General features: G+C 41.9%; 2 protein-coding genes across 2 annotated transcripts; one reads left to right on the top strand and one right to left on the bottom strand.

The window, feature by feature from the left end:
* Nucleotides 1-483: 483 nt before the first annotated feature.
* LOC135240063 (histone H2A.V) lies at nt 484-8,654 on the bottom strand. The gene is made up of 5 exons (XM_064309231.1): nt 8,496-8,654; nt 5,558-5,635; nt 5,284-5,397; nt 3,430-3,559; nt 484-912 (listed from the first exon to the last, which is right to left on the bottom strand). Exons 1-5 carry the CDS (start codon nt 8,496-8,498, stop codon nt 851-853), a joined length of 387 nt encoding a protein of 128 aa, XP_064165301.1. The 5' UTR covers nt 8,499-8,654; the 3' UTR covers nt 484-850.
* A 1,592-nt stretch (nt 8,655-10,246) lies between these two features.
* Nucleotides 10,247-17,589, top strand: LOC135240062 (transcriptional regulator protein Pur-beta-like). The gene has a single exon (XM_064309230.1). It carries the CDS (start codon nt 10,460-10,462, stop codon nt 11,360-11,362), a length of 903 nt encoding a protein of 300 aa, XP_064165300.1. The 5' UTR covers nt 10,247-10,459; the 3' UTR covers nt 11,363-17,589.
* The last annotated feature ends 6,462 nt before the right edge of the window (nt 17,590-24,051 follow it).

Below are 24,051 nucleotides of genomic sequence, written 5' to 3'. Positions count from 1 at the left end.
GGGTTGAGTCCCTCTGCAGCAGATAACAAATGAAGTCTATCTTCCCAGTAAAATAACCACACTGGTTAAATGAATCGTCCATTTGCCTAGTGAAACTGTGTGAAGCCCATGTAGCAAGCCCATGTCCTGTCACCTCCTGACAGGACAACAGCACCACCATATCCCTCTTGAAACTGAAGATGAAACTATTTCATTTCCGATGACATGCACTTAGACATGTACCGTTGATGAATTCAATTAGACGAGTCTGTCTTCGGTAATTGGAGTGCATGGCAGTTCCCATTTGCCAGCTGAAAGGCTCCCCATCAGATACTCAGAAATGTGACCATTTGGGCACACAACTGGTCCAGGTTGGGTCACAGAACCTTGGTCATTTGAGAACTGCTGTTATGATGAAGTTTTGCACAGGCAAATTAACATAATTACAAACATGCGTGGAACTGCAGTATGGACTATGGAGAAAAAAAAAACCCACAAACACCATTTTGAAAAACACGGTTTAACAATTCAAATTTTTCCAGTATAAAACACTTTTGAAGCTCGAGCCAATCCAACAATTTTTTTCCACAATATGACAAGATACAACCCATCCCCCAACCCTCGATGAAGGAGAAAACAAATCTAAATCAACATACAAATGTTTCTTTTTTGGCATTTTTTTCTTTTTTTGAAATATTACAACTTATAATCTAACAATCAATTGCTTATATCTTCAAACTACAATTAAAAATAAAAAAACAAAAAAAAAAAGGAAAAAAAAAGAGAAAAGAACTGGAACTCATGGAGTGGCCCAGTCCTCTCCTTTTGCAAGTAGAGCCACTGCAGGCTCCAGGACACTCCCCTTCCATCTCTATGCGGTCTTCTGCTGGCCCTTCTTGCCAATGAGGGACTTGTGGATATGGGGGATCACACCTGTAGACAAAGCAGCACACAGCATTCAAGACACATGACACATTCACCCGACTTACCACTGCCAGACAGCATACCCTGGCTCATGTCAAACAGAAGTGAAGCAGGCGTGGGCTTGGTTAGTACTAGAGCTCAGGGCAGCCCCCTGAAAGTCGACAATTCGAATCTGTCTGTCAGAGACCCCTCAGTCGACTGAGATTCTTTGAGTCGAGCAGTCTGTTTTTTTTTTGTTTTTTTTAGACAGTCAATGTGCATTACAATACTGGAATAGCCTACAGAAATACAGTACTGTGCAAAAGTCTTAGGCACCCTAGATTTTTAAATATAATACATAGTATATATTTGGTCTTGGATGTTTATTTTTTGTTTTCTGCATTAGTGTGTCAGTACAAAAGAACAAATTTGAGATTTCCAAACATAAATTTTCCACAAAATGAAATTTTACAAATAGATTTTTGTATTTTGTTAAGTAATATTTTAAGTAACAGACTACTTTTCAGATAAAAACTTGATTAAGGATCTCTGGGATTACCTGGAGAGCCAGAAGCAAGCAAAATAGCCAAAATCTGCAGAAGAACTGTGGCAAGTTCTCCAAAATGCTTGGAACAACCTACCAGCCGATTTTCTTATAAAACTGCAGGACAGTGTACCCAAGAGAATTGATGTAGTTTTAAAGGCGAAGATTTTATTTAGTTAACTATTTACTGCTCTTTATATTATTTTTTCGATGTTTATAACCTTTCATTTCATTATTTTTGAAAGCATCTTAGCTGTACAGCATTTTTCTTTTTTACAGGTGCCTAAGACTTTTGCACAGTACTGTAGAAGGTTCTTTTGAAGACGAGAGGCCAGTTAGTATTTCAAAGCGGACAATGCCGGGAATCTATTTAAACCGTTTGCATTTATTTTCATCTAAAAGAGGTCTAATCTTAAATTGCTTCATTTGTTTATTTATTATTTTACACGTTTATTTAGATTTATGTATTACTTTTTTGTATTTAAGAGAAATAAAAAGGGTCTCGTTGAAGACGAGACGTCAGTCATTTCAAGGCTGACAATACCGTTTATTTCAACTGTTGTTTACAAACGCGTTATTTTCAGCAAAAATAATTCTAATCTTAAATGGCCTAATTTGTTAATTTATTCTTTTACATGTTTGTTTAGATGTATAGGCCTATATTAGGCTTCTTATATTTAAAGAGAAATAAAGAAGTAGCCTAGGCCCCTATCCTGTTGAAGAAGATGTCAGTTATTTCAAAGTGGACAATGTCGTGAATTTATTTAAACGGTCTCATTTGTTTGTTCATTTTTAATGTTTAAAGCAAAATAAAGAAGTTATAAGAGCTAGGTTTAACCAGAAATACCTGTGTATTGTCTCATTATTCCGACAAATCTGCACGCAGGCTAATGCATTGTCGGCAATTCAAATCAGCCATCTGGCGTCATATGCAGTTGTCTTAACGGATTTATTGATTTTAAATGCTCAAAAAAATGTTCATATGACTCTGTTGCACTTGACTAGGTTAACGTAGTCTAAATTAGCACTGAAACGCATGCCAACGTACTATTTTGCCAGGAAGTCTTATAGACCTATATATATATATAAAATGAATCGTCAAATTGTCATATTGAACTGCCGAATCAGATTCGACTAAGAAAATTTTGAGTCAGGCACAGCCCTACTAGAGCTAGAAATGGGCCCAAAGATCTTACCCCGAGCCCGACAAGAGCCCATGTGCTGCAGCATTCTGACCCGATCTGAATCCGACTTTAATAAGCAGTTGCTTATCTTTTACAAACATTCAACAATATGCCTCAGTCTCAGTCCTTCCCCCAAAAAACAACAGTACTGAATCAGAACAGAGGCTCATTTAAAACTATTAGAGGTAAACCTTAATACTTTTGATGTTGACATTAATCGTACACTAGCCTGTGATTAATTTGGTTTTAAAAACTGTTTGATGGCACTAGACGGAATTAGGAACCAAACCGACCCAAACTGTTGGGTTCTGGTCAGATTTTATCGGGCTCGGGGTTAAAATGAAGAGCTCTAGTTAGTGCTCGGATGGGAGACTTCCAGTGAAAACTAAGCTGCAGCTGGAAGAGGTATTGCTGGGCTAGTCATCACTCTGGCTGAAATAGAATTTCATAGCCCCAGCCCATGCCGGCAAAACTCTCATTTGAATGCCTTAACCGAACACACTACTGAGGTGCCCCAAGGACAGAGTAGTAGAGACCATGTGCTCTCGTCTAAAGGATGTGTGAAGCCAACAGAGGAACTTGCTCATGCCCGATCGACTAGCGAGGGCCACTAGAGGGCAATGGAGAGACAGGCCCTCATCTTCGCTGACGGAGACACCCTCACCCCAGGGTGGTGTTACAAACAGCTCTGCATTGCCCTGTGGGGCTGCCAGCCAGTCACCACTAGCATGGCCCCGAGTCCAACACCAGGCAGTGGGGCCCACCCGTACAGCAGAACAGAGCCAGGGTTGAGCCTTTAGAGCAAAGCGTGCCACTCACCTCCACCGGCGATGGTGGCCTTGATGAGCGAGTCCAACTCTTCGTCCCCACGGATGGCCAACTGCAAGTGACGCGGAGTGATGCGCTTCACCTTCAGATCTTTAGACGCGTTCCCCGCCAACTCCAACACCTGCAAACGGGTGGAGTACGAGTAAACAGCAGATGAAAGCAGCATTCCATAACTACTGTCTGTCACTGGGGGGAAGAGACAACACAGTCAGATTTCCAGACTACCATAAACTCTGTGTCTATTAACATAAATTCAAACTGGATGTAAAAATATTCAACTTCTGTCAACTGGTCTTCAGCTGCCAAATGAGTCAAAATGAAACATGAAAAATAAGCAAAACATTATGAGCCCTTGAAAACAGCATTTATCCATTTAGATTTTTTAACATCAGTATGAACTAGCACTTCCTTCCTTCCCTATTCAGTTTCAATGTGCATTCGTTACTCTCTTTCAAGGATTTGGCTGCAGTAACAATATAAAATTCCAAATCAAAGCTGCGGTACGGATCTAAACATTGACTTATTGACAAGCCGTGCAAAGTGTAAATTGGCCACGACGTGGCTCCCTATCGTCACTCTCTGCTGAGAACCCAGTTTCATTTACAACCTGCACGTGCACACACGGGTGGCCCCCCCTCTTCCACATGCAAATGGAACAGGCTTGTTTAATGCTTACAGAACCGAGGCCAGAACGCACTGACAGTCAACGCAAGACTAACAGAGAGAGAGGGTTCTGTAGCAGGCCTTATAGCTGTCGACTGGCCAAAAGGTTGTTATGTGTAAGGTATCTGGTAAAATCATGAATTCACCACAAGACTACTACTTCAGTAACTCCAACATGATTGCCCTGCCCCAATTTCTAAAGCTCAAAATGAGCAGGCACTAGCCACACAAACTAGTCTAAATCGAGTACTTGAGAGTTCAAGTGAAAATCTTAGAATTCTAGAACCGAAATGTGATGTGCAAGGTGCAAAATGCATTGCAAAAACCTCGATAGATATTTCCATGATTTGTGGTCATCAACTCAAGAAACTATCAACTTACCTCATCATAACTATTGTTTCAGGAATGAAATAAACAGCTAAACAATGATGGTGGACTGCAGCGGTCTTCTATTTGGCAGCTCACACACCTTAAACTCAAGTGAGCGGGCTGCAGTTGTTAATACAGTGGTTCTTAACCTTGTTGGAGGCACCGAACCCCACCAGTTTCATATGCTCATTCACCGAACCCTTCTTTAGTAAAAAATAGTGTAATAATGCAGACTAGACTGAGGGGTGGACCTCTGCGGCAGAGGCTCCACCGAACCCCTGAGACCGACTCACCGAACCCCTAGGGTTCGACCGAACCCAGGTTAAGAACCACTGTGTTAATACTAAAAACCTGTATGCACAGCATTCTGCATTAGCACCTGATTTATCTAACAATGCAGAGTGGGGGGAAAAATCCGTTTTGAAAATAACTTTTCTTCTTCTGTGCACAATGGTTACTTTATGTAACTGAGGGTTAAATGAGTCATTTAACTGATAAATTAATTGCCCATGGGCCTTTTCAGCTGGTGGGCCAAACTGCCTGCACTACAAAAGGATTATCCAGTAATGCAACCTGACTGCCTCCAGGCTTCCATCTGACATTCTGAATTATCAGTACAGCACAGAACCCAAAAAACTGAAAGAAAAAGATGGGTGTATTCACAATCAACCTGTATTTATTTCCATAATTGCAGGGTGCAGGAATCCATTCAAAAAGTTTGTGTTTAAAGGTGTATTAATTTGAGTTGAACAAATCTGGTAGTACACAACCTGTGAGATTCAAAAGGTGCGATTCAAAGCCTGCTTTTATCACCTCAGCAGTCAGGTACTCGAGAATGGCAGCGCTGTACACCGCCGCAGTGGCCCCCACACGCCCGTGGCTCGTGGTGCGAGTCTTCAAGTGTCTGTGGATACGGCCCACCGGGAACTGTGGGAAGACACGGAGGGCAAAGACAGCTGATGTAAGGCTTTCAGGCTACAACACAACATCCTCCATTGCAAGACTGAGCAACATACCAATGGAGCTCGGTGCTGTTTGGGAAGAAAATCCCAAACGGAGGCGAGATGTAGGCGAGTGACCCGGTTACCTGTAGTCCTGCCCTCTGTGAGCGAGACACTGCTTTTGCCTTGGCCTTCCCACTGTCCTTTCCTGCTTTTCCTCCTGCCTGGGAAAGATAAAGCCAGTCAGATTTGAGCACAGACACTAATGCGAGTTAAAAACAGGGGTTCACGCCATGGAAATTCTGAGACCAATATCAATAACTGATATTTTTCTGACCGTATTGGCTGATGCCATTAACACAGATTTACATTACAGCACAAATGCAAACTGCAGCCAATTTTCCATGTTCAAAGATTTATTCATTTACCTTTACTTAAGCAGCGTAGGTTGACAGAGCAATGTAATTAACCTAACTTTCCACAGTGTGGAATATGCTCACAAAACTCTTGATTGTCGAGTTGCAAAATGACACAAATTTGTAGCTGCAGCAATTTTAGGTGCCGATGGGGGCTATGTATGAATCTGAAACTTTCAACTCCTGTTGTGCAGTTGATTTGATAAGATATCAAGGGAGAGCGATGTCTAGCAAAATGGCTTGCAACTGCTTTGTAAAATAAATAAAAATATTTGTCCATTCAAGATAATTTATTGCTGCCTTGTCTTTTTTTTTTAGCAATGGAATCAACTTTACAAGTACACGTTCTTCTATTTAATGTGAAAGACATTATGAATAAGCAAATTACAATTGTTTTTCACGTTTATTACTTTAAAATTAGATTTTTATTTACATGGTCAATTTTTAAAACGTATTAGAATAATGGTGTATGCCTCTGGAATTTTTTTTTTGATTTCTCCAAGATTGTCAACAAAACTTGACAATATTATCCACTCCTTCCATAACAATGTGGTTGGAAAAGCCGGCCGCTCATTGCTCAGTTCAGGAGCTGAGTGTCTCTGATGGCGAGGAATTTCGGGAACAGAACTGTGTCTCCTGGGACTGATGCCATCCCCCACAGCACAGGTCCAAAAACTGCCAGGATGGAGAACAACTTTTGGGAGCCAAGAACCTAACCTGAATGCCTGGTCTTTGTTTCTCAAAAGCAACTCAATACCCTCTCGAAAAGTTATTTTTCCAAATGAGCATCGTGTGATTACATGTCTGAAGACTAGGCCTAGTGACTGTAACATCCCAGTCGGATACGCCTTAGTCTGGACGAACGCATGTATTTTCCGGGGCAAAATGGAGCAGTCGCCTGCCGCTGGGAGCCAGCGGCGACTCCCCTATTATTGGTTAATTGAACCGAATCAAATTGTTAATCCTCATCCTCATCCTCCTCCTCCACCCCCCCCCCATCCTCTGTCCTCCCAACACCGTAAAATATTAACAAAACAAAATAACTAATCGAAAAATGAATGTCGACACATTCATTGGAAGAAAATGAGAAATAAAATAAGCCCATATGTGTTTTAAAGTGTAATTCCCCTTTAATGTCTGTCGTGGGACACTGGTTGCCGTTAACCTTAGCCATCACGGGTTCTAACGTTAAGCGATATCTTAGATTCGCCTACAGGGGGCGCCGTTTATTAAAAAAATCGCACTTTTGGTATTACCAAATCTTCGTTCGAAGGACATCATAATTCTGTAACGTTACTGGTTACACTGAACTACAATATTATGCTTGACATAAAGACAATCTGCAAAATAAGACAAATAAAATATTTAGTTGAATGGATAATTAAACACTCACGCGTTTATAAATACATCATGTTTGCTACAGACATTTAACGCTAAATATTTTTCATCAAAACACAACATAGCCAAACGTTTCCTAGATGATCAACAGAAAAAAATTCTCAAATAAGAGTACAGTCTAACGTTAAAAACTAGATGACGAAACGTTGGGTGCTCGGAAATGAAGCTAGCTAACTAGAACTGCCCACATATCTAACGCTTGTTTATGATTTTGTTTGCTAACCGAACCAATTTACCTGCCATTACGAACTGACAAGCCATTCCGGTAAACTAGCGGCAACCACAAAACGTGGACTCCAAGCGAACCGTGCGTTACCAAGCTAGCAGAAATGAAAACCATCACGCCTGGTAAAGCAATTAAGCTTAGCTACCCAGCCAACGTGCAGAATCATCAGTAACTACTCGCGACGTTAACAAGGGACTCTGACGAGACTAATTTATGCTAGCTAGCCTAGTAATATTAATAATACATCCGACTATATCAGTTAATGTAATTTAGCTAGCCCACTGTTTTTTCAACAAACAAGCTAAGCAAGTTAGCAAGATAACATACAATTCTAACAAACCTGAACTGGTCCAAATTAAGACACGACATTGTACCTAGTTTGCTAGGTTATCTATTGTAGTAAAGGTGCGTTTTCATTCCCGCCAACGGAAAAACAAAATACAAATCTAGCAACAGATAGCCAGCTAACATTAGGTAACTAAGAATACGATGAAGAATTTTAAAAGACAACGGGACATAATGTTACTGCAGGCTACGCTAACCAGCCACAAATTTTAATTCTCTCAATAGCTAGGAACATCGGTGGCTACCTTGTAAACTAAATTGCTGTCAGAGCGAAACAAAATTACCCAAGTAAAATGAACTATGGATAAGCCAGCTAGCTGCCAGACATAGCTAGCTGCAATAAAATAATCTGGCCTTTCGGCGCTTTTGCAGTTAACGTCAAGTAGCTAGTTGGTCAGATACTCAAAATTGCAGATACATCACTTACCAACTAACTAGTATACCCATACATTGCATTTTAAAGCGCTAATGTCTGGCAGGAAAACCGGCAGCCAAGCCTGTTAACGTGCCAGTAAGATAGCAGTCTGTTTACCCGGTTAGACTAGCTAAGATTGCTAGCTAGTTTGCGTCATATTTCTAGTTTAGCTTAGCCAGCAAGCTAGTGAACGGAATTCCATGCAGCTTCATGCACTATAATATTCCGTCTTTTTTATGACGAAATGCAAAATTACAGAAAATTAACATTAAAAAATGTATTACCATTTTTTTTCCGTTGAGTTGTTTGTACTCGGGAAACGAGGGACCTGGGACAATTTTCAGCCGGAGATGAAGCGAAACAATAAACCTCCTTTGCGAGAGCCTGTGTGCGAGGATTTCGCGACGACGGTAAATCCACCAATGGCGGAATTCTATGCTGGTTTGAATAATCTCTCCAACCAATGGAATCGTTGTTTGTACAATGTCTACCCATCCCCCACTGCAAGATTAGCTTCGACTGCCTTTTGCACACGGACCTGAAAGTAGGAGGAAATGACCGACGCTACAACAAGAATGATTTTTTTAATTCAACGAAGCCTCAACGCACCATCTTTGCATGGCCCAGATATTCCAAGCAGAGCTACCGCTTCAATCAGACCAAGCATTTTGAAAACCGACCCCAATTTAGTTTAGGCTAGGCATTTTGTTGACGTGTTAGTCCGTAGCGAAAGTTGATGCAAGTACAGTGCAAAATACAGATTACCACATGTTCAGATTGCTTAATTCGTTTTTTTTTTAAAAACCCATTTGAACAGGCTATATAGCAAATTTGGAATACAAATTATGGCGTGCAGCCATAAATATAAACTTTTTTTTATTACAAAAAAAAGTTTTAAATATGTGCCACTCTATTATTAAGTCTAGTGTATACGATTTTTTATATATAGAGTACAGGATATTTTTCTTTGTTACTCCTGTTTAATTGATATCATTGATCTTAGTTTCTACTATTTCTTTGTTTTTGTTCTGAAAGCAATTGTTTTTAAACTGTTAACCCTGCATACCACGTTTTCTGCACCTCTGCACTTTGAACTGATGCACTTGTACGTCGCTCTGGACAAGAGCGTCTGCTAAATTCCTGTAATGTAATGTAATGTAATACTGCACTGCTATCTTTTTCTGCCACTCTCGCCCCAATGATGTTTTCATTCCTCTAGTGTATGGTAATTTATTGCAATTAGGCCTACTGGCACTCATTCTAAAACAGTAACAATACAACTGTGCATATCATATTAACCAATGATAGATTTATTTGGAGGCTTTCAATAGACACGTGACCAAGAGTAGCTAGTAGAACAGAGTGGATCTATCATCGATGCATTACAGATTATACAACTGTGGCGTATGGGTGTAGGAAGGAGATAAGAGTTTAAGAGTATGCTTATGATAAATATGGTTGAAGGCAGGCACGTAAGGACCACGCATCTGAAAGTGAATGCAACATTCATTAATTTGTAAGGTAAAGGTCCCATTTACTTAGTGATAGTCCCTCTGCTATTTGATGTGCATCTAAGGACACGGAAGTGAAGAAAGGGGTTAATAACTTATGGTGAAAATTTCAAGTAAATGTAGGCCTAGTGATTTTTCAAAATATGTATGTACAATCCTATATAATCATATTTCATGCAAAATATAATTTTGAAAATACCACTGCACTTACATGAAAGTATTCCCTTAAATTAAGCCACTTTTTTGTCCTAGATGCTCCCCAGAAAATAGCGGACAGATAATAGTTAGCTAATTGTGGTTTCATAAAATAATAATGGCAAATAAATAAACAGCATATTAAATGGAAAGAAAAGCTTGACAGACTGTTGGGCTTTTAAGCATTTGAACTCTATTTGGACGGAATTTCAACAGGACAAAAATGGGTAACCAATAGGAAAGCGTAGGATGACGATAACATTTACGTCAAGGCAGAAGAGTAAACCAATTGAAAAATCTACAGAGGGAAATTATTGTGGCGGATTAATAATTCTGACCAATAAAATCAACGGAGGTAGTTTACATAGACTCGATTGACAAAGAAAATTGGCTTATGAGGAGGCAAATATCTGGCGTGCTCTTGTAATTGGCAGATGTGAAGCCAATGCGAGTGGACGAGGCGGGATTGTACTGTTTCCGCTAAGGGGGTGTGCACTGGGGAAAGATACGCAGGAGGGAGAAGCTGGCTGCTGGTGGTGAAGATGGCGGATGGAGACAGTGGGAGCGAGCGCGGTGGTAGTAGTGGTGGCGGGGGTGGAGGTAGCAGCGGGTTCCAGCATTTCCAGAGGGAGCAGGAGACCCAAGAGTTGGCGTCCAAGCGGCTTGATATCCAGAACAAGCGCTTCTACTTGGACGTAAAGCAAAACTCGAAGGGCAGGTTCATCAAGATCGCCGAGGTGGGAGCCGGGGGTTCCAAAAGCCGCCTGACCCTTTCCATGTCAGTTGCGGCGGAGTTTCGCGACTACCTGGGTGATTTCATTGAGCACTACGCCCAGCTTGGGCCCAGCAGTCCCGAGCAGATCGCACAGTCCTCCGGGGGTGAAGATGGTGGGCCTCGGCGGGCCTTGAAAAGCGAGTTCTTGGTCCGAGAGAACCGAAAATACTACCTCGATCTGAAGGAGAACCAGCGGGGGAGGTTTCTCCGGATCCGACAGACCGTCAACCGTGGGCCCGGGTTTGGAGTTGGAGGCCCTGGAAGTGGTATGCAGTCCGGCCAGACAATCGCCCTCCCTGCTCAGGGCTTGATAGAGTTTCGAGATGCCCTGGCCAAGCTGATAGATGATTATGGCGGGGACGACGACGAGCTGACCGGCGGCGCAGCAGCCGGGGGATATGGCGAACTTCCTGAGGGCACATCCATCATGGTGGACTCTAAACGATTCTTTTTTGACGTCGGGTCTAACAAATATGGGGTGTTCCTGAGAGTGAGTGAGGTAAAGCCAAGCTACCGGAACTCAATTACTATCCCCTTCAAAGCGTGGGGAAAGTTCGGAGGGGCATTCTGTCGCTACGCTGAGGAGATGAAAGAGATCCAGGAGAGACAGAGGGATAAAATGTACGAAAGAAGAGAAGAATCTGAAGGCGAGGATGTGGATGACGACTGATTAGTTTTAAAAGCTGATTAATTTAAAAAGCCGTGAGATCCATAATAATATAGCCAACGTTGCAAAGCAGAAATAAGACGGATATTACGCGCATGATGAATCGAACATTGATCCTAAATTATCGTGGATTAAAGTAGGCCTACACATGACAGGGAAATATTGTCGTTTTAGTGACCAGATTATTGTCCAAAACGGGTTGGGAGTGGTTATATGAGAAAAACGTAACCATTACTAGCCAGTGAGTAACGAATGTCATGGGCAAATAAAAAAAGAAAAATACTTTAGCCAGAACTAAGGAACCCCTTCTCCACTGAAAACCGGCAACTGGGTTCCAAGAACCCTATATATATATATATATATATATATATATATATATATATATATAGGGTTCCTTTATATATATATATTCCTTTACTCATTTTATAAATGAAAGTAGTAAAGGAATAACTCCGCCTGGACATTACTCCCTACCATGATTTGAATTGCTATATAGCTAGGCTAGTTATTTGTAAAACTCCGAAACTTTCCAGGTTTCCTCTGAAAACCAGCATCCATTGTATTACTGTTTGATTATAGTCTTGCCCCTGCTGGCGGTGTGGGAATTGTAGTAAGTCGATAAAACGGCCCTTTAATGGAAGATTATAGATTCTTTAAGTGGGGTTGATAACAGGATAAATTGATACCGAACGCGAGAGAACGAAATGTAGATGCGTATTAAAAAGCTGTTACTTGCATTCAGATTTTGTAGCGACGGTACAAAAAGACATCAAAGGGCGAAGTGGGTGTGGACACTTTCTGAGCTTACCAACGGCCTGATGAGACTTTTAGCTTGCTAACTTGGTTATGACATTTTTAAATTTTATTTTCTCGATAGCTCACGGTCCCCCAAAGTATGAAGATTTATTGTGCGGAGGGGGTGGGGCATTTCGGCTCTCGTTCCATAGCCATAATATTCAGTTTGCAGCCCAGGATTTATTTGAAACCAGGAACTATGTAGTAGATTAAGCGTAGAAGCCTGGTTCGACCAACTGCCACAACTACAAAAGATGTCTGCAAAGTCCAGGCGTTAATCGAGAAAAATGTGTTGAAGTCGTCTTGAAATCGTGTAAACGTAAAAGAATCACTGACTGGATGGATAATCATGCACGTCTGGCTCTACGAGTTTCAGCGTCGCTGTTGCACGGGTAGTGGCTCTCCTTTGCTTCTGCAGTTTATAAGAACTTACTATTGGAATTATTTTTTTAACATCAAAAGGGAGCCACCTTTGGAGGCGTCGGTTCTACAGCTAATGTGGACCTTAACTGATAAGGTAACATCAGTCATTCTTTTACTACTAGATGTTTAAAGACTGATCAATTGAGTTAATGGAATCTGAAGTTTGGATCGAACACACGCGTGTGCTTCTGGACAGAAATGCATGGATGGTGGTTAGAAAACGATTGAAAGAAGATTATTCTTTAAAATACTGAGCAAGCCAGCATAAAATATTTTTAAATACATAAATGGAAGATATATATGAATTACAGTATTAAAAATGGTTGTATAGCAGGCTTCTTTCATATGCTGAGCTGGAGTGCAGAAGATTTGTCCTGGACAATGTTTTCTGTTTTTTAATATTTTCATTTGTTACCTAGAAAGAATGGCAGAGTATTACACCTCTATAATTAAAGTAAAACGTATATATATATATATAAACACACAAATATGTTGACTGTATGCTTTAGGTACATTAGATTCCTTTTTACCTGTTCACTCCAATCTTCCCGAAAAGCTTTATCATTGTTATTTTTTAACTGCATTTAGAAATGAAATTTGTTGTTAATTTCAAGTTATTCATGCATTTGAGTTTTCACAAGATTTAACGGGGAGATGCCCAGATCTGTGTCCAGTTGTCCTTCATGGTTTAAAGCTTGCATGCCTGCTTTGGTCTGGAGCGGACTTATGTTCATTTATTGCATATTCTGATTTACTGTATGATGGTATTGATAAACTCTATACATGAGGATTTAGCTTCCTTTTTAATTTTGTAAAAAAATATATATATTAAGTATATATATTTTGAAAACTAGTGGAAAAGCAACAAAAAGTATTCCTGGCAACATCCTCATCTCTTGGAGTGCCTAGCTCTTTTTTACCCATGGTGCACTGGGTGATTTTGAGAAGTTTTTTTTTCCTGTTACTTCATTGATAGCAGAATTTAAAGTAATCTAGTAAACCAATGGCTTTCTGACACAGGTTAGAATGTGTAAGTGTTGATTTCTTTGCCATGTGTCATTGTTGCACTTTAAAAGAAACAAAAAAGAAAACAAAAAAAATTCTAAATCTTGCAGTTCATTTAGCTTGTCGTGATTTCGAATTCTTTTAATTCTGCTGTTCTTCACAGAAAAAAATGTCATAAAACTTATGGGATCAATAGTGTTTTGTTTTTTTTAATTAATTTTTGGCACACTCATACTGACCTGTAAATATGAGTTGACTACATCCTCATTCCTGTACTGTTAAGTGGCAGCTGTTCCAGTTGTGTGTTCTGTTGTTTCTGTCAAGTCCCTTTTCAGTAACAAATAGAAATTCTTTGCTGAGGAAGAGCTTCTAACAGCCAACAGCAGGATTAGATGCGCTTAGGCACAAGAGCTCAGAAAATCCTGAATCGAATGATAGAGAAGGTGCAAAATAGTTTGGTAGCAAGGCGAAACCGCCTACTGCCATCTGCAAAATGGGCACAGTTGGAGCCGGCATGGCTGCCAGGGGTCACTACATTTTTATTTGTTTTTGTTTTTTTTCGTCTGCTTCTATAGCATCATCTTCCATGCCCGTCCACATGAATTGCCTGCCTGGAACAGACCATTTTATATAGATCTACTATCAAAGCAGCTGGGAGGACAGGGCTGCGACCTGACCACTGTAGTCTCTACTGTGCAGGGCATGGGGTGGGCGTACCTCCTCCTGTGACCTAGTGGTAGACGAATCATCTGTGTTTTTCTTCACTCCTGTGGGCTGTGAGACACAAGGGCTTGATTTTTGGGAACAACCAGAAATAAAAAGGAAAAGAACACTTTACACAACACACAAGCACAACACACAAGTTTTGTTACAGTTTATGGTGACATATTACCAAACTGCTGAACTCTCTTTGTGGAGAGATGTTGAAAATTCATGAAAGAAACATGTGGTCAACATGCAAACCACACAGCTGTTAAAGAAGCCAGAATGCTAAGGCATCACTGTAATCTTACAATTTTTAGAGACAAGTAGGCGAGCTTACTATAACCTGGTCAATAATGACAGAAGATAAGTACAATACGTCCTGTAACTGGCCCTTTATAATACCTTGATAAAGGTCTGTTAGTTGACTGACTGATGGGTTGTGGGGGAAGTTAGTTTGTCCTTATTTTACTGCTGTGTGTTTAAAGTTCTCCATCTCCCAGTCACAGGGAAGAGTGTGTGCAAACCTCTGGCGGAAATCGGAGAGCAAATTCTCTTTTGAATAGGTGTGCGGGTTTTGTGCGGTGTGTGGGTGTATTCTGACATTTGGGGCTCAATGAATGGACGGATTCGACGCTGGTTAGGTCCAGAGGCATGCTGGAAGACTGCAGGAGCGGAAGAGTGAGGTGAAAACGTGATGTGGGCTAGCTTCTGCGGCTGGTGCAAGGACTCTCACACACCCCCATCCCCCCTTCAGCTGTTGTCCAGACTGAAGAGCCTGTTTATCTGATGGGATGCTTTTCAGAAGTTTGATGATCAAGACCACATAAACACCTTTTTTTTTTTTTTTTTTACCCTGGAGAGGGGGAGTGAATCTGAGCCTAATTGCAAACTGAAATGGATACGATAGTGGGGCAAAAATGTGATGTGCAGTTTTGTGTCTTGGGTGGTCTGTAGGTGCAGCTTCTCAAAATGTTTTTTTCTTTATTTTTTATCTCCACAATGGTCTACATCTTCATGTGTGGACAGATAGAGGTGATACAGGGATGTTGGTGGGGAGGGTATGTTTCCCAGGCCCCAACCTGAGTATCTGCACAACTGAGTCTGTTTTTTAGGGACAGTTGGTGTCGTGCATGTTGACCTCTGGGCCAGAAAATGTGGGAGTCAGCCATGTTTCTGTCCGACAAAACAGCTATGAACAGACGGGCAGACAATTAGGAGGAGTTGCGCCCTATCTTCTACAAAAGTGGAGGGATTTGTGCAAGCGCAATTGGGCCTTACCAACTTGGCACCATAGTTCAATAAAGCTACATATCATGAGAGGTCGAGGATGTCCCAGTATTCATAAGAACATACCGATACGTAATGACAAGATCTGGCCATTCAGCCCATCTCAAATTGTGCCTACATGTTCAAAGTAAAACATTTTAAAAAATTATTTATTATTAATAATCAATTTTTGCCCATCTTCTGCAGAACAGCTGTTGAAGTGGTCAGCTTTTGTCTCCCTAATGTCATTTCTGCCTTAGTCTTATCTGTTTGCATTCAGTATTGGACAGGCTTGTTTAGATATTGATTCTTTCTTTAAGAAGCAGTAGAGTGTAGGGCTTTCTTGCTCTTCCTGTCTTAAAAGAAACTGCACAAAAAAATAATTGTTGCCCTGTTCCCATCATGCACCTCACCCAACATTAGAAATGATGATCTGCACTTAACGTTTATTCCAGTTGTTACCTGTCATAATAAATTGATTCTCAGCAGGGAACAGGTGCAGGAGCCAGGTGTCCGGTGACACGTTGGGGTGCAGGTGTGGGTGGGAGTGATGAGGGAGGGGGGTGGGGGTTTGTGTTGCACCAAATTTGAGAGTCTCCGAAGGAGCTCTCTTTCCCTGTCCCAGAGGAAACGGGGATTTCCAGGGCTCCACGTGAGTTGTGTTTGAGCATAGATGCACTGTCTGTGTCCTACAGCAGCACCAGAGCTTCATACAGCTTCCTGGAGGGTTGGATGCACAAAGGGCAAAGATGGTTGAAAGGTGGTTATTCAGAGGGTCATTTAGAAAGTAAGTCGGTCTTTGGTGAGGCTTTAGAGTGAACGTTGTGGAGGAAGGTGGGGGAGCGGTACTGAAGGATTGTTTTGGGGGACTGTTTTGGGTGTGGGTGTGTGGGTCGGGTGGGGCATGGTCTGTGCTTTCAGTTAGCATGCTCAGCCTTTCCCCAGTTCTGATGTCACGCATGCCTTTGGGTCGAAAGCCCAGCTGAAGGCACAGTTTTTTGGCGAGCCCTGTAGGACAGGGGTAGAAAAGAGGCGTGGCTTCGGAGGGGCGACCTCACTGAACGGGCAGAGGAAAGAGGCTGCGAGAGTCACTGAGCGGAAGCAGGAGACCAGCTTTGCATGGGGTGGGGAGGGGTCACAGGTCTCTGCCCCTCTGCGTTTGCTGCACTTCACTCTCAACCAGGGGAACTATTTTGGGCACAGTGGCTCCGAGCTTCAGGGTTTCCCTCCGGATCCTTTTTCAGAGCCGGCTGGCGTACGGGCTCTGCTGCAGAGCGACAAAAAACGACAAAAGAGGAGGAGGACCGTTCTGTTCTTCTCACTCTGGGGAGCTGTCGGTTGACTGGGCCATGAGTAGTTTGGTGTGGAGCCAGGCTGATAGTGGGTTTGAGAAGGGAACTGTGTAACACCAGCAATGTGTGGACTACATGGATACACTGTATCGTTGCACACACACACACACATGCGCACGCATATACTAGCTATGTATGAATTAAAATTAAATTCACTTGCCTTCTTGTGTATTTAACTCCCAAGGTCAAGTTTGGCCTCACTTTTAGCCAGGTTTGGGGTCAGTTCCAATTCAATTAGGTCAATTCGGGAAATGCATTGAAATTCCAATTAATTAACCAAAAAAAAAAAAAAGAACAACCTCAAAGACCTCCGCTGAATTCAAATTGAATCAACAACTGACCACAGCACTGGTTTGTAGCACACCAGTCGTATCCATATGTGGGGGTGGGGGTGGTAGTTAACTTGAGAATTTGGTAGGCCATCCCAGCCCAGGGTCTGCGCACAGCTCACAGGATGTCCGCAATAGGACTGTGCCCCATTGGGCAGGACAGTGACGAGGGCCCGCCCCTCAGATTGAGCCTGCCCACAGTGCACCGTGCGTGCTGGTCCTTTTTACAGACTTTTCTTTTTTTTAAATGGAGTTTTACAAGTCTATATTTAGAAAATGTAATGTAATGTTTGTATCAAAAAATAAAATAAAAATAAAGAAACCTATAACTAATGAGAACTACAATATTACCTGACACTGGCTTTTATTGTCCTTTTTGATTTATGCGATATTGTTTGAGATTAATGAGATGGTCTAGGACAGGGGTGTCAAAGCAAAGTCCTGAAGGGTGGGTATTTGTGGTCTCCTTTCATTCGACAGCCAAATAAAGTCTCTGAAAACGAGATGGACCCTAGCCAATCAGTCACTTAAATGAAGCACTAAAGCACTGAAACACACTTAAAACCAGCAGATACTGTGACTGAACCTCCAGGAATTGAGTTTGTCAGAGGTAGCACAGACAATGTTAAACTGCTTGTGCTCACAAGGATTAGATTGGTTCATCATGAACTGATTGCGAAAGGAGGAACCATTTCATACTGGGGGGGATATAGATATATAAATACACACACACACACACACACACAAGCCTTTATAAAGAATACATTCTTTTTGCGTTGATTCTCATTTCCACATTACTGTTCCATTCTATGTTTCTTGTACAAATGAGAGTCCTCACAAGGAGACAGGTGTGGGCTGCGCTGGAAGCCTGCTTCTTGCATGCTGACTCTTCTGGGGTCACCCTCGGTCTTTCCAGGAGACCAGCCATAATGTACCGGGGGCCCGTTTGCGATTGAAAGACCTTTAATTGCCTTAACATCAACGTGATTGTGATCCTAATTCTGAGATATGGTTTGTTTGGTTCTGCCTGCCTCGGGTAATGTGGTATGTGCTCTGGCACAAAATGGCTACCGTGCATGACCCAGGCATGAGTCGCTCAGGGGAGGTGGAAGTGAGTCACCTGCGTTTCTGCAGAGCAGATTCTTGAAAGATGGTGAGATCATGAGATCAATCGTCATTTCGCAATGGTTCACTGATACACGGCACTTCTTTAGAAAGTAATGGCCGGTATGGCTTCATGCTTACAATAGTTACTCCATATCTAGGGATATATCCAAGTAATTTTGTGTGTTTTATCTATCAATGTAGATGGATGTTTACCAGAGCTATTCAGGTAAAGTGCCTTGCAGTAAGGTATAAGCAGTGTCCTGCCTGAGATTCAGAACTGTAGCCTCTGGGGTTATAGCCACACTGCCCATGTTCCACTGCAACCCTCTGGAAAGCCAAATGGCAAATTTCTCTTAAATACTTGTATTTGGAAGGATTTTTACAATTCTCATTTGATTACGACTGTTACTCTAAAATCCATGATTGTTTGGGTTACATTTATTGGGAAGGAGGAAGGGTGGGGGTGGGGGGGATGGGGGGCGGTGTTGAATGGAGGCAATGGTCGAATCGCTGACCTGACTGGCTGCTTCCCAATTACCATGGAGACCCCGTGAAGCACAAAGCAAGCGGAGAAGGCCTGTCACTTGGGTCCTTCAGCAGCTGTCAAAAAATGTAATTGAGGGCCGTCGGTGAGTCTCACATTTCAATGTGCTGTATGGGGAGTCGATTCCAGCCTTCAGTGTGAATGACTTTGGCTAGGGCAACAGGGGGCTTTCTATGAACTGGATGACCATGTTCCCCCCCCCCACCATGACCCTTCCCTCAGAGTGTGGCCCAATCAGACTGTGAAACCACACCTGGGTCCCAGCCAGATAACAGGATTATTCCACATCCTGCCAGGGTCACGGTAAGACTGTCCCTGCTAGCGCACCTATCTCTTTAACGGAAGGCCAATCTGTGATTACAGTCACTTGTTGAGAGTCGAGTAACCACGGTGATTGGTGATGCGAGCCCAGGAGACAAAGGTAACACCCATCACCCCCACCCCCACCCGACCTCCAACATATACCCCAAACCCCTGTGGCTATAAGCTATCACATCAAAGAATCTGGTGTCCCACCAGGACCAGATTCACAGTGCAAGTGAAGGTTTGACATAAGTGCATTGATAACACCTTTGATTGAGTGTGGCTTTCCCAATAGCATAACATGTAATAAGTGTCCAAACATTTTCCATGTTTCATTTTATTAGTCAAGATTATATATGTATATATATATATATATATATATATATATATATATATATATATATATAAATATATACACACACACATATAGTGAGCGCCATAACGTTTGGGGAGAAGACATTTTTTTAAATTAATTTTGGTCTGTACTCTACAATTTTAGATTTAGATTTTACAAAGTCAAATCAAAATCGGACCTTGGTCAAATACTTTATTGAAATACTTTAAACATGCACACACTAGTAAAATTCCTACATTATATATAATTCCTTCTTGATAATTTTAACTTCTTAAAAGTTGTCACTAATACTAATATGAGGAATTCTTTTTCATATGATTGTAGCCTACATTTTCGTTGCCATCTCATTTCTTTTAAAATGCTCAGAGATCTGCAGGAATGCTTTCAAATTTTACTGACACCTAAAAAGTTAAAATATGTAATTGACCCAATACTGAGGCATTTCAGCAAAAAAGATTCAAATGCTTCACTGCCGTGAGTAGCATTTTAAATGAACCAATTTTTAATAATTTAAATATTTTTCTAAAATAATTGTTTACAGACATCCACTTTAACATGATTTCACAGCTTACAAGCACTCTGAAGGAACTCAGTTACCTTCAATGTGTATCCCAGGGCTGTAGTACTCGAATCTGTTTTCTGGAGCAAAACTGAAGCAAACTGAACAGTATCATTGATTTACTGTCTCTGTCTCCATCTACTGAACACATAAAATTTCATCATTGCTATGTTGGTATTACTGCTCAAATATTTCGGAAATTTTTGAAATTGAGTGTCTCTAAATAGGTTAGTGGTATTATATAATGTGGATATTTCACACTGTAATGTAAGCATTAGTTAGTAGTGTAATAGTTTTTGTGATGCCGAGAGTGTTGGAACATTGCCAAAACATGGTGGAGGATTGAAAATAGTTTTCATATCGTCCCATCCCCGTACAAGAAAACATACGAGAGTACAGAGTATAGAAATACATTCAACAGTTAATTATTACACATTTAGGTACTGTACAGCATTGTGTGACAATATTTTTGGATTATTTTTAAATCTGATATCAATGTTCCATCTTAAACCTTCATAAGGGGCTCATTTATATGCTTTACAATAGACAAAAAGCATTATATTCCTTTTTGGAGAGATTTTGGATATGTTTCTGGACACCTAGCTATTTTAGACCACTGTACTGACAGAAAGCTTGTAATTACCATTTGAAAATGATGCAACAGTGAGTTTCTTGAGTAAAAACAGTTGATTTATAATGAAATACCTGTTGGCTGGTGTGTGCCACCTTGTGGTTTCAGGAAGATGTTTAAGTTAGAATCTTCCTGAATACACACGGTGACACATGCCAGCCAATAGGTAACTTGACTCAGGGAGAGAACGTTTACCACATGCCGATTTTTGACTTTTATTCATACACTTGAGCAACTCTGTTGGCTGGTGTGTGCCACCTTGTGGTTTCAGGAAGATGTTTAAGTTAGATGTTTAAGATGTTTAATGCTGAGAGCAGCATATGGTCATGGAGCAGTAAGAAAAAGTAGGTGAAATAGATGAATCCACGTAAAGGTGCAACTACTGTATGTTATGAACATAAACAAGCTGCCTACAATAAATTTTGTCCTCAAAACATGCTAATTTTATTGAAATGTCTTTAGAAACTTCCGTTCTTATATTTTAGGCAATAAATACAATGGTAGCCTTGGATAACACATTGCTATGGTCTTGGTCTCGACTTGGTCTCGACCCCCCAATGACTCGATCTGGACTTGGACTCGACCAAGGCGGTCTCGATTACAGTCCTAGTGTATCCTAAAAAATAATATTTGTTCCTAAAATTTTGTAACATCCAGGTGAAAATAGCTCTATTGATTGTTGCATCCATCTTAACTAATTCAGCTTCATCGGCAAAGAAAACAGAATGCTGAATATGAAATAGCAAGCACTGCTGTATTTTTAGTGCCATCTGAGTGCTGCTACAAGGAAACAGTTTGCAGCAGGGTTGTGCAGATATCAAACGAGGTTCAGGTGCTTAAAGTCATAACAGGGCACACCAGCCTAGAAAAAGTGTTTTATGACACCCAGTGGCTAGCTTTGTTCAGCGCATGGTGTAGCATGGCATGATGTTTGACACACATGGGTTATGAAGGTCATTCTTCTCTTGCACACTACTGCAAGAGAGAATGAGAAGAATGACAATGCGACTGGACTTCAAGCTGGAAGTGTGAGCTATGTAGACTATATATGGGGGTTGTGTGTGTGTGCATGATTATGAGTTGTGAGTCATGCATAGGTATGAGGTTGCAAGCAGCATGATGTTTCTCACGGTAGGTGTATGTGAATAGGTGTGTGCATGCACGTATGTGTGTGGAAATGAACATGCTTGCATTCCTAGGACTATTCGTGTGTTGCATGCTTGTAATTGCATGTAGGAGTGCGTGCTTGTGTATAAGTGAACGCAAGTGAGTGCATGCTTCTATGAGTGTGTGCTTGCATGATTGTGTGAGTGTATATGAGTGTGCTTGAAGGTTTGTGCGATTGCAAGAGCGTGCATGTCCTCCTGAGCATGTATGCGTGCATATGAGTGTGTGAATCTGTGCATATGTTTGCATTGGAGTGCATAGGGGAGTGTGTTTCTGACGTGCTCATGAGCATATACGAGTATGACTGCTTGTTCAAGCATGCATGCATGTGTGAGTACATATGAGTGTGTGTGTGTGTGTGTGTGTGAGTGTGTGTGTGTGTGTGTGTGTGTGTGTGTATGTGCATGTGTGCGTGTTTGTCTCAGAGAGCCTGCTCGTTTCAGTGTCTCTGACCGGGCAGATGAGAGATTACTTCTGTGTGCCCGGGAGACTTGCAGGAGCAAATGAGGTCATAGCTCGCTACAGCATCCCCTGCATTTCTGCACAGGCTGAATTCACCGCTCATTAACTGGCAAAGACGGTGAAACGAGGGGTAGAAAAAGAACATTCACATTTAAAAAGAAATCTTGGGTTATTCAGGAAGCTATGAACATGACTGGATTCTGTGCGTGACGTGCTGCTACTGGCCTGTTTCGGTAGGCTTTAGTCTTTGTGTCAGGGTTTGTGTTGTGCGACATTTCCACCTTTTTGGACAAGCCAGCATGTATGCTCATACAGACGTGAAAGTGCAAAATGGAGAAACAACCTGGTGAGAGAGAGAGTGCATGCAGGCACACACGCTCCCTTGCACATACAAACAGAAACATAACAACGACTCTTTTGCACAAATGCACACTCATTGTCAGGCATACACACAAACAAATTTTCACATTATCACCCATGCACGTGCACACGCTCACCACTGCTGTCTTACCGCTTTGACCGTTGTAATGCTTAAGCTAATAGTGAAGACCAGCGCTGCCTTTAGCAACGGGTGCATGTTTCCTGATGCCTGAGAGAGAGGGATGGGGACGGGGATGGGAATGGGGGTAAAAGAGGGGATCCTCCACTCACAGGAAGAAGCCCTGATCCTGGTGTGCAGCCCGGCTGCTGAGCTATATTTAGCCATTGTTGCCATGTGCCGAGAATGTGCATGGCAGCATTCAGATACGCGCACACTCAGACAGACACACACAGACACAGACGCGCACACACACACACACACACACACACACAGACACAGACGTGCGCACACACACACACACACGGACACACGAACACGCACACACACACAGACACAGACGCAAACACACACACACACACACACACGGATACACACACACACAGACACACATGGACACGGACACACACACAGACACAGACACACACACACACACGCACACACACACAGACACACATGGACACACACACACACACACATACACACACACAAGGACACACACACCATCATTCCACACACATGAGAATGTGAGAGATGGAGAGGTGGCATCTTCCCTCAACTGAAACGGAAGTACAGAGAGATACATTGGAGATTCAGCCACAATCAGTCGCTTATAGTGAAAATGAAGACGCACTCTCTCTCGCTCTCGTTCTCTCTCACTCTCTCAAGCATAAAATGATAATCCAGGCAACAGTAGGCACGAAAATGTAAGCATGCACGCATCATCACTTTTAACCTTGTAACAGCTCTGTCTCTCTTTCTTTCTCCCTCTTTCTTTCCTTGGTGCAGTCTTTTACAGAGCCCAACATACTTCTCTGCACATCACTGCAATCAAACTACTTCACGCTACACTGGACACCAATGAAATGCAGACACTAGCTAACATTAGCTAAGACAAAAGATAAGGCAAGCCAAGCTGGCCACCAGCCAATCGGGGCAGCCCTTCTGTTGCCTAGTTTTGGCTAGCTGCTATAGTGTTCATCCAGCTGACTGTCAGCACACCCCAGTATTCCACATCAGCAGAAAGATGGAAATCCACAATTAGCCATGGGCTCTACCAAGTTCTACAGCTCCTGGCCCTGGGCACAATGAGAAATGACATATGCTATAGACTAAAATTGTATAGCAATAAGAACAACACAATAATAATA

The sequence above is a fragment of the Anguilla rostrata genome, chromosome 14 (assembly GCF_018555375.3).
Source record: "Anguilla rostrata isolate EN2019 chromosome 14, ASM1855537v3, whole genome shotgun sequence".
In the NCBI taxonomy this organism is placed as follows: Eukaryota; Metazoa; Chordata; class Actinopteri; order Anguilliformes; family Anguillidae; genus Anguilla; species Anguilla rostrata.
The sequence above is the reverse complement of the archived record's forward strand: the minus strand, read 5'-3'. Positions and strand labels throughout refer to the sequence as shown.